The sequence below is a fragment of the Egretta garzetta genome, unplaced genomic scaffold, assembly GCF_000687185.1.
Source record: "Egretta garzetta isolate BGI_Z169 unplaced genomic scaffold, ASM68718v1 scaffold154, whole genome shotgun sequence".
NCBI classification, from domain to species: Eukaryota; Metazoa; Chordata; class Aves; order Pelecaniformes; family Ardeidae; genus Egretta; species Egretta garzetta.
In genome coordinates, this window is record NW_009259600.1 from 8,621,965 (window position 1) to 8,633,790 (window position 11,826).

The 11,826-nt window shown below is 36.1% G+C and overlaps 1 protein-coding gene across 2 annotated transcripts in view; it reads right to left on the minus strand.

Moving 5' to 3' along the window:
- EIF3E (eukaryotic translation initiation factor 3 subunit E) overlaps positions 1–11,826 on the minus strand; it is a 41,715-nt gene that overhangs the window by 16,185 nt on the left and 13,704 nt on the right. For both annotated transcript variants that reach the window (XM_035893816.1, XM_009638393.2), the window contains exons 4-8: positions 10,363–10,479; positions 7,165–7,282; positions 3,224–3,266; positions 2,664–2,768; positions 501–626 (exon numbers count right to left, since the gene is read on the minus strand). In XM_035893816.1, coding sequence (XP_035749709.1) covers positions 501–626; positions 2,664–2,768; positions 3,224–3,266; positions 7,165–7,282; positions 10,363–10,420 — 450 coding nt within the window. In that variant the 5' untranslated portion in view covers positions 10,421–10,479. The remainder of the gene's footprint in view (positions 1–500; positions 627–2,663; positions 2,769–3,223; positions 3,267–7,164; positions 7,283–10,362; positions 10,480–11,826) is intronic.

Genomic DNA, 11,826 nt, shown 5'->3' on the forward strand with positions numbered 1-11,826 from the left:
CCCTTCACGTTTTTGGTGCTCATTTGAACTCAGGAGCTGGTGAGGAAGCCAAATTGGCTGAAAACTATTTCCAAAAACAAGCGGTCTTGCATTTTCTGCCAAAAGCGTTATTTTCACGTGAGAAGAATATAGTTTGGTTACATGCATTGTATTCGTTACAGAAAATGAACAGTACAACTATCTCAAATTTAAGCAGCAATTTCACACAATGATACCTTGCCCTACAAACTCATCCTTGAGACTAGTTTTTTTGTTTAATGAAATACCTTAAAAGTTCTCAGCTACATTTTCAAACCTGATAAAAGGGAAGCAGGTAATTTGAAAAAGGAAGCTTCACAATTTCTTCACAAACAAGAAGACTCTCCCACTATTATTAAGAAAGTATCTAATGAAAAGGTGGTAAACTACTCCTAAACAAGACTGCAAGTGATTCATAATAGAACTTGAATACGAACACCTCTAACCTCTCACCTTACTAACACGACCAATATTTTACTTACGTTATTATCTATTGTCTCCTTTAGTCTTGTGAGATCTTCCATGGCTGCATCCCAATTCTGCATCAGAATTTCAGATGCCAGTTTTCCCCACAGAGAACTCAAAGCATTTCTGTCTGTTGCTGGAACCTATTTTCAACAACAGCAAGAGAATTATACTCTTAGGTTTTGAGGTTTTTTTTTTTTTTAATTTTTTACTTTAAAAAATAAAAATACTGCCAGAAAAGTACTTTTCTTAATTTACAAGACATCAAATTTGCATGGCCCTATCTTTCCAAACAAAGTACTTATTTTTTAAAAAAAAGCAGTTTAGGTACAGAAGAAAAAACAGCAATAAAGCTTCTCAAGTAGAAACTAGAAAATCCTGTCAGAGTAAGACAAAGCTCCATGCTGCTGCTGTTTTAAGTTTAAAAAAAAAAAAAAAAGGAAATGGCTGAGCGCCAAATGACATACTGGTTCCAAATTTTTTTACACCATATAAAAATGCTTCTAAACTACTAAACCAAGGTTATTTCAAAGCAGGCTCCTAAAGAACTCATGACAGTATGTAACTACCTTAAAAAAGCTAGTACTCAAAAGCTCTTTCTGCTCATGCTGTGCCAAAAAGCGTACTTCTTACAGAAACGTCCAGTAAAACAGCAACTTTGCAGTAGTGAATCTGTTTCCTGGAAGGGTAGTCCTAAGGTCAAGCTATGTTAGTTTTATACAGGAATGAATTACACTAGGTCATTCACAGTGTCAAATTCTGTTCTCAGATCAGTTACAATAGTTCTTTCATAGGTTACGTTTCATCACACAGAACTTTAAACAAATCTCCCATCAGAATTAGTAACAAAAGTCCTATACCAAGCCATTACTAGCACAAAAACAGTACTTCACTTTTAGTTATTTGACATAGAAGAACATAATGCTAAGCCCAGAATTAAAACACGAAGAATTAAGGACAGCTGCCCACAAGCCTACATATGTAACTTTTATTTCCCCTCTCAGCACATGGAATGCACCTATAACACTTAAAAAGTCAGCTTTATCATCAACATTTAGACTAAAAATTCTACTCATTCCTACTTTAAACCCTTTTCTGATTAAAGATACATTTCTCAATTTTGCTTCTTAATTATAGTCAATTACAGGTATTATTGTTATTTACTCTAGCAACATTTTAGAAGGTTAAGGGTATTTTTAGATGGGACTAGAAATTAGAGAGCAAGAAACAAGCCTCAACATATGAGCCACAACATATTTTCAACAATCGCTCCACATATCTATCCGAGAGAGAAACACAGTTTAGAAGTCATTATCTTCCAGGCAACCAAGGTGCTAATTTAGCAGATACTTTAAGTTGAGGAGGTTCACAGGCACTGTGCTGGTTCCAAATCACATAATTACAGTAAGCTATTCACAATAACTGCCTTTGGATACTGCAGCTGTCCTAGCTACAGTATCTGGATTTTCAAGCAGTTACCTTAAATTTCCATTTGTTAGTAAAATGGCACATTCACTGACCACCAACAATAAATTTACTGTGTTGAGATTCTTACAAGACATTAAATCTTCATTCTCAAAATTCACTCCCACCATTACCAAAATGTATAAATTACAACAGCATGAGAAGAGTTGCTTCAGAGACGATGGATCTGGTTCTACCATTCTCATTTAAGCTGTTTACATTTTCTAGGCAGATGACTTATACTCTTAGATCCATCACAAAATTCAAGAAAAGGCAGATAAGAGTTCAGATAAGAAGCTGGCAGTTCAGCATCACCACCAATTCAATCCACCTGCAAGCTTTTCACTGTGGATTACATCTGTGCATAAAAACAAGTATCCATTTTGCTGTTGGGTTTTTTATGTTAATATTTTTTCCAGGATACATTTACAGCGCGTAAAGAAGTATTCCGTAATTAAATGTTACCATAAGACCTACAAATTTAAAGGACAAATCTGAATTCAATATGAAAATAAACAAAATTGTTGGACAATAGTCAGTGATGATTATTAACAGTCATTTTCAACTTTTCTTTGGTGCACAGTAATTATTTCAAAAAAGCTTAAAAAGGATTGGATTTTAATAATTAATACAGACAACTTACTGGTCTCAGTATTTCACTGAAAAAACCAAACAAACCACAAAAAACCCAAAACCAACAAACACCCAAAACTTACCAGAACCCTAAAGAAGTAGAGATATTCTGCAGCTCCCGAGTAATTACCACATTCATACTGGAATTTTGCATACCTGTAGAGTGTATCTAGGTACTCCTGCCTAAACTGAAAAGGAATAAAACAAACAAAATTTTCTTAACTAGGAAAAAAGAAACATGCTGTTACAAGCCAGCTTTAATAGTCAAGTAACCTTTGAAGTCTTTGGGTTCTTTGAAAGACATTGTACCCAGGAAAGACAATAGAAAACTATTATACTCTTAATCCATGCACTGAATTAAAAGACTATAGCAATACTGGAAAAAAGGTGAAATTCTGTATCAGAAAGTAAAGCACATCTTGTTAGAAGAATGCAGCTAACACTAAGTTCCAGCTTTATTTTTGTTTGTATAAAAATAAAAGTTCGAAGGCATTCAAATAAAATACATCAGCATTAGGAATTCTGCCTATTAGCTACATTGATATGAGACAGGCCAAAAAGCTCAATGCTGTTGGCTGTGGGGGAGGTTGGGTAGAGATGTTTAGAACTGAATTCAAACAGATACAAGAATTAAAACACTTACACCATGCTTCTCAGCTAGATAGTCAAACAGCATCCGACCATCCCTATAACAAAGAGATAAAAACTGCTGTTTTTACAAAACAAACTGATAGTCACCATGCAACATGCTACACAACACAACCTTTAGCTGTTAAAAGTAAAATACCCAGAATATAAATTTAAGTGATACTCCTCCACCTGTTGTGCAAAAGCAACTGCAGAGTCAGCCAACTATTCCTAAAGTGTCATGAAGAAGTTTCAGATAGTTAAAATTATTACAATTTTAAATAAAGAATGCCATGTGCAACAATTACTAGTTAAGGAAAGGTGGGATGTTGTTTTAAATGTGATGGCATCCTTAGCTTTCAGTATGAAAGTTAAAGTCTTACTTGGAGCTCTTCCCACACTCATGTTCTCATTCTGCAGCAATTACTCTAGCCAAGCAGTTTGAATTTAACAGGCAACAGGAAAAAAAAAAAGCAAAAACTAAAGTAAAACAGAATTAGAAAATAAACTTATCCCACTGTTAGCACTGGGACACAGTGGTTAGCAAGAATACCTCTACCACAGCAAATGTCTGCAGAATGCAAAACTATTAAAAAAAATAATCATACTCAGCAAGTTCTAAACATCTAATTCACATGTGACCACATTTCTGAAGCTTTTTTTTTTTTTAATTCAACACAGGTAACAAAAGGACAAGCAGTATCATCTAGATCAAAGGAAAGTTCAAGCCTCCAGTAGCCCAGCATGAAATTATCTACCATGAGTAAGTCTCATGTTAATGACCACAGGACTTTAGATACCTATTTTTAAACAATAGTTAACTTAAAGACTGTTTTTTTTATCCAGTCTCTGCAATGGACCTTGATCAGCTCTTAGAGTGAAATTTTAGCACACTGGCTTTTTAATACAGCAAGAATTCCGTTCAAACTCTGCTGCAACCATCTGGCAACAAGATCCACAGTTTAATTCATATTTTCAATTTGGTACTTTGTACAGACTGTCTTTCTACAACACAGAAAGAATTAACAACACTTTTCTATTCCCCATCCCCCCACCCTCTAAGCATGCTTCTATACCTGTAGCTACCCTCCAATTCATCTCTTCTGTACATTCACACTTCAATCAATCATGTGGCAAAGACAACATGGACAATTCATGGAACTATCATATTTGATTAATCTTGGGTACATGTAATAACTGAAGAGGAGAGTATCAAGCTACAAATTGCTCTTGGGACAACGACATAGTAAAAGTGTACGCATGGGAAGTTTTCCCTATTTACTCTGAAATCAGCTGACTGCAAAGCTGTGAGTTTGTTTAATTAGAATTTATGGTACAAGATTCCACAGGGAAATGGCACATTGCCAAGGTAGCCAAGAATCACAATCCCCACTAATACTGGTGGAAGCTATGAAATAATCTCATGGGTTTCTTCCAGTGGAACGTACTTCAGGGATGAGGAATACTGAGTATTCCTCTGTAATTTTAAAGTCAATGTCCTCCAACAGCTGCACAGAAAAAAGAAAGTGAAGTGTTTTGGCTTATTCTTGAAAAAACTGCCACTTGCAAATTCTCCTTTAAACATCATCGTCCACCATTTCCCAGACTTCGATGTTCCAAGCAGCACTGTCACTGATCAAAAGCTGTGATCTAAAGCCCTGGTACTATACAGCTCTAAATTTGATAGAGAATCCAAATCACCAAAAGTCAAAGAATCAAAAGTTGCTTTCTACTGTCTACAGCACACTGCTCGGGTCTAGACAGACCGACACCTTTCAGCCTAATTCTCCCCATTACTGTATAACCCCAACAACATGGATTAGTGTTTCTGTCCAGCCAATAACAGAAAGCAGTATTTCTGAGCGGCGAAGTTTTCAGACATTTTAAGAACAGAAGTAATGTACCAGTTTTGAAACAAAACTTGCTGCATATGAGTAGCAGGGCTAATATTTTATAGCATTAGGCAAGTTACAATCAAAAAATGCACAGAATATATCTCTTGTTTCCAAACAGGGTGTTTCTGATTTGGAATGAGTAGTACTGACCAACTTCTGTGAATCAAAGGTCAAATAACAGAATACTTTTCTCAAGAAATGTTAGTACTTAGAATTGCAGCATGGTAATTTTTTTTTTTCTAGGCCAAATATTTTTATAAAATCTGGCTAAATGCAAAGCAAGAATTGAACAAGATCTCTATATATTGTTCAGAAGTTCAATTAGGTTTGAATAGAGTTGTGATAGTATCAGAAAAATCTCTTCTTTAAAATTAAAAGAGTCCCAGTTAGTAACTTCAAGGCAGTTAACTAATGGCAGCTGGGCCTTTCATTTTCAAAGCTATACTTCCAAAAGCTGTCGAGTAGCTCCTGGCTTTGCGCAGCCACCCAAGTCATAAGCAAATGTAATTCCTTCTCTTAATATAATTATCTGACATAAATATCCATGCTGAAAACAGATACTTATCCTAACAACGCTTTTTACAGCAGAACCTTAAGTAGGTTCTGGTGATATCAGAACAGAAGACAAGCTTTTTTATGAAGTGCTGGAAAGCTAACAAATTTCATGATTTGTACTGACATCTTGTTTCACGTGTGCATTGAGACCCAATACACTGCACCTCACCATTTCTGCACTAAGTGTTCTAAATTAGGCTATAACAAATTCAGAAAACAATGCAGAGTGGAGAAAACATAGGCCAAAAGTGTTGATTAGGTTTCTCAGTAACTTGGGCAAAGAGAGGAAAGGAAAAAAGGATAACCTGCACTTGAAACAAGAAATAAATTCTCATCAAGTTCTTCCCTCTTCAGGGACCCATTTTCTTCAGGGGGGGTCCCAAACAAAGGTAGACCTCATCAAGATTTCTGCAGACTAGAAAAAGAGATTTGTGCATTCTGTATTTTTCTAAGAAAATTCCAGAAGCAAGATTACATTGTTGCCTATCAGTAGATGCATAAAGCTTGCCAACAATAAATCCACATACAGGCTCCACCTTCAAATGCAAGTTGAGCCATAGGAGCTCTACCTGATGCACTATGCTCCATTTGAAATCTTAAGAGCAGGTAAAGCTGAAGAAGGGATTTAATTAATTTTGCAGAGTTGTTTAGACACACTTACAACAGCAATAACAATGCTTCCTACCTAATGACAACAAGCAGTAATTGACACTAAACAAATACCTACCCACCCTTCTGTTGAAGTTGCACAGTTACTTCGTCAATGACTACAGTTAAACTCTTTCCTGAAGGGCCCAATTTGGGTTTAACCATAAGAAAACTCTCACAGTCCTTAGATATAATGTGCAAACTTGTTCTACATTAATTACTCTCATAAGCAAAATGAGGAGAAATTGGATACATCTTAAAAGATTATTATGGGCATTATCTTGCACCAACCAGTTGGCCAGTTCAGGGGGCAGGGGAGGGCAAAGGGGGAAGGGAGAGGACTCCCGAAATAAACATGTGCTATGAGGCTGAAAGGATGCTTATCCACCAGGCCTCCCAGACTAAGACAGACAGCACTTCATAACCCTCTGTGGAAGGTAGAAAAGGGAGAGAGGGCAGATGGTCACCTAGAAGAGAGAATTTGAACTCTTTCACCACATATTTCCCCTCAAAAAACCCCTAACAACTCCCCTCAAAAAACCAAAACAAACAAAAAAAGCCCCCAGACCTCCCCAAACCCAATCTTGGCTGCGATTTGACCACACTGAACGATGACTTTCACTTGTCCCGAATTGACTGGTGAACATGAAGAACAGAGATGGCTTATGCACAGCAGGTAAAAGCAGCAAAGAGAGTAAATTGTGTCCAGCAATTTCAACGACCTGACCACAAGGACTGCTTAAATACTGGGTGACAATAAAAATGTCTTTCTTTGCAGTCGCTTCACAGAGAGCATTCCTTATCATCAACACCTAAGAGGTACCAAGAAATCATCCTGAGAAACTATGTTAGACATTACCTAGTGGACTGCATTTGCCTTGTAGTCTCTGGATCCTCAAACATCTTGACAATAGGTTCAGTTTCAGCTTGAAGCTGCTTCAGCTGTGCAACAACAGTTGTCCTCTTCTCACGCAAAGCTAAACACACAAACAAAAAGGTTTTTAATGTAATGCCTTAAGTTTTTTTTACAGAAACCAACCTGTAATTACACGGTGCTGACAGGACATTTGAAAACGTCTTCCCAATTCCTACCTTGCTTGTCCTCTCAGTCAAGTCACAAACTCAGAGGTATCTAGCAATTCATTAACTTCATAAAAAGCTTCTAACATTTGGTCCCTTTCCTCCTGTGTGGAGTTCTAGTCAAGCCACTAAAGAGCACCTGGAGCACAGTCTGTATTAGATAAGGTATCTTCAGACTTCCACTAAGGGAGAAACAACCTTTTAAGTAAGTTCACTTATTCCAAATAAACTTGGAAAAAAGTAAACAGTGCTATGATACCAATAAGACTGATTTTCCTCTAACTGATCAGGTTCTGAAAGCACATTTTTAGAATGCTTAACTGAAAATTGACAGGAAGAATTTAAAGCAGCTCAGTCTGTGAAATTATGATTTTGAACACTTTGCATACTTAATTAGAACTTTAAGCCTTTTATGAAAAATTGTTAGGAAATAGAACAAACAGCTTTAGGGTGATTATTTTACACAGACACAAACTTCCTCACCGAGTGCTACCAGTGCAATAAAGTGAATGCTTAAATAAGATTCAGAAAAGCCTGTATGCTTAAAAAAAAAAAAAAACCACAAAGGAAAAAACAGTAACACCCTGAGACTGGCTATATGAGACAAGAAACATATGAGACCATAGAACTCAAGACCAAATACCAGCAGGGAACAGTATGCAGGAAACCATGAAAGTGAGCCACACACCAGGACACTCAGTGCTGCAGTGAATCCATCAGACATTTCTTCCACGGTTTGACTACATATATATTTGTAAAGGAGGTCCAAAGTGGCTAACACCATAACAGTGACCCAACCTAAATCTAACAATGACTTGCCTGACAGGAAGCGTTCCAATAAGGAGAAATTATCTCCAACTTCAGATGATTCTTGAGGTTACAAAAGAGGAAGGGGAAACAGATCAAAGAAAAACCATTCAGTTGACTTACTAAGAGTATGAAAATGTTTTCCTGTGACATCTCCTGGCTGTGTAATTGTAAGTTGATCTCATGGAAGACAAGACAAAAGCAACTATAAATTGTGTAGGGGCATTTCTTAAGTATAACAGTATAGGTAAACTTAACTTTGAGTACTTAAAAACAGTGAAGCCTTAAAAAAAAAAATCAGCATAAAATTCTAATGAAGCCAGTGATTCCACAAATAGAAAGAACCTGTCTGAACATACATTCTGATAAGCATTGATACATGAAGATGACACATACCAGGAAGATCTCAGAGTAAGTTAAGAGCTTTTCATAGAGCACCCCGAACAACTGACTCCGTGTGAAAGTATTACCTGTGCTTAAGTTAATTTTGTACTGTTGAATAAAAGCCACAGATCAAATAATAGTAAGTCACCATATAAAAAGAAATCCTGCCAAACTGATGAGGTAAAAATCTTAAGAGATGTTTGAAAAGAGTATAAGAAAAACATTACAAGAGTGGAAATTGTTGGACAATATGAAGGCAGAGCTCTCCCAGTGAACAAATTCTTAAGGTCATAGCTGCAAGTAAGTGGAATGAAATTATACACTTAACCTGCTTAAATAAGTGGCTGTAATCAGAATGCTAAAGACATTATACTAGTTATTTTCTGAAAGTGCGCTAGGATTGCTATTTCTTGTGCTGTTTGTAAAATGCTAACTACTTTAGCATTTTACCACTTATTTACCACTGATAACAGTAGTAGTATTCTTCAACAGTTTAGAACTACTGGAGCAAGGAAAGAAAGAGGAAAACCTATTCAGCTTTGAGATTTTTACAGCCCTGAGATGGTCTGACTTTTTTTAAATCAGTAGAACTGGTAAGCAACCTAAAGGTGAAGCTATCATTACAACTGTTTCTTAGACTACAAAAGTGAAAACCTCTGCTTCTCATTTTAGGTTTTCAGTCCCATGCACCATTGCACATACACCCATAAACAACAACATCTAATGCTAGTATACCAAAGACTTGGTCAAAACGTTGAATCCAACATAAGTCTATCAGTTCTCCTCATGTATTTCCGAAGAGGCTAACTGCCAGCTCTGCAGTTTAAAGAGCCTGAAAAGAGCAAGACCCAGAGGCAGAACAGTTGGATCTTGCACCTGACTATGCAAAAGCACTCAAGTCTCTCCTTCCTAAGCCACAGGCAAGGCCTACTGTAGTCCCACTAGTTCAGAAAAAAGTGAGGAATTCCACAAAATGAAAAAAGATGGAGAAATGGGAAGAAAGTGTACATTCAAAGACTAGGGTCAGGAAGGAAAAGAAACCCACAGAAACAAACCACCAAAGAAAACAAAAACCCAGACAAAATAAAAAATCAAAAACCAACCAACAACCCACAAAACCCATGAAGAACAGAAATTACAGAAAGCAAGATATTCTAATCTCCCCCTCCCCGAATGCTCCTCCCGAAGAAAAAAATTTAAGAAGTAAACATGAAAGTTTCAAAAATCATGGAGAAGTCAGTAACAGATTAAATTTCATATTCCTAATGAAAATATTAATTACCATTGATTTTCTTCTAGGGAAACAGTAATTTATATGTTGACAGAATTGAGGAAAATGCATTTTCAAAAACATCTTTATCTCCTCAAATCTAAAAATCAACCATGGACAGTTGGATTAATGGAATTACTTACAGTGGAGACACAGCCTTAGTATGTCACATGTTTTAAAGAAAAAGTTTAGTAACCCCAAATCGTTGTGCAATAGTGTTTAACTTGACAGATGAAAAATAAGTGCAACTCTATTAGGCTACACCTTTAAAGTGCTAGAAATGACCAAATCAGCATTGGAACACTTCAGACATCACTCAAAGACTAAGTTCCTGATAGACCAACAAACCCAAACTTCCCAGAATTAGGGGATTTTATTTGTCTCAGTATTGCACATCCTTTTGTTAAGGCCAAAGTTACACAGTATTCCAGTTTTTGAGTGCAACAAGCAAATCACCACTATTATTTTAGGTACAAAGATTGTAAAACAAATTTTACTTCTAAATGAGCAGCTTACCATGCGGAATTTCATCGGAATAAAGATTTTTGTACACATCCATAGCAAAATCCACCATGTTGGTATCACTAAGGAGATCCAGTTTTCCTTGGAGTAGCTCTTTTTCATTGTATATCTGAAACAGGAATTATTAGCAGATTTTCTTGAACACTATTAAATAGTTTCCAAATCATATTAGGTAACTACCCTTTATGGTACAGTTTATTTATGGATTTTTGTCCAATTAACTAGCTTTAAACATCGAATCTCATAGCTCTGCAAGATCTCACAGCTCTGTCATTTAGTGTGCTTACTATACAGCCTCTCTACATTTCTTGTCTTGGCAAGATACTAGCAATTCCTTGCTATTTATGAATGCAGGAACTTAAAAAACTAGTTAGAAGACAAATAACATTTTAGATCACCATTCCTTCAACAGGAATAGTAATCCCTATTATAATTCATGGGGAAAAAATCCAACCTGAAAGAATCTCTGAAATTTATATATATATATAAAAATATTATATATAGTAAAAAAAAACCAAAAAAAAACAAACACTAAAAACCAAAATAACTTGGTCATATTTTTCTTTCAAAGTAATGAATACTTTCCACAAAATAACATGCTGAACAGTGCAAGCTAGTCAATTTAAAGTGAATCTCCAAATATATGCTCAAGATCAAACTTATAACTTAGTTGTAGCACAGATTAAACTAAAATCTATTGTTAGGTCTACAGCATAAGAGCAAATTTAACCTGTGTAATTGGATGGTGTTCTTTTGAACTTGTCATTGTTTTTCAAAGTTCCTACCCCATAATTTAGCTATGAGTTGTAAACTGCTGTTAGGTCTTCAAGATGTAGTCTGGGGCCTAAACAAGAGTATACCTCAGAAACATATTTGCATGAAGGCTGTATTACAATTCACCACGCCACATTTATGGACATCTCAGATATAGAACCTGGAAAAGTTTCATTTGGCTCTGAACATCATGTTGTTCAAGAGTAACACTATAACTAATTCTGTTTAATTAACTTGAGTCAATTTGCAATTGTCAAAATACTAAAAATGCCCCCAAAATGAGAGACACCAAACAAAGTCCATACATTAGACATGAAAACTGGTTAGGTTGTCTCAATGTATGTGTGCTTAATTGATTCATTTCTGAAGCCTGAAACAGTATCTATTTTAAATTTAAGGCTTATGTGATTTTTCACCTTTTGTTTCCATTTTAAAATGAATGAGTGCTTGAGACAGTTTGGATTGATAAAGAGTTTAGTCTGAAGGATCTCCAGAATTACCAGGTTCTTCCTATCAACAGAATTAAAATTATATATAAAAAGACCATCAAGGGACAGCACTAAAAGGGACCTAGGCTTCGTTGAAACATAAATTCGCGATGACAACGGTTTAAAACTGAAGTTGATTGCCCACGCTGCCTACAGCGATGCAACCCCACAGGCCGCCCTGCAGCTCCGCGGCTGA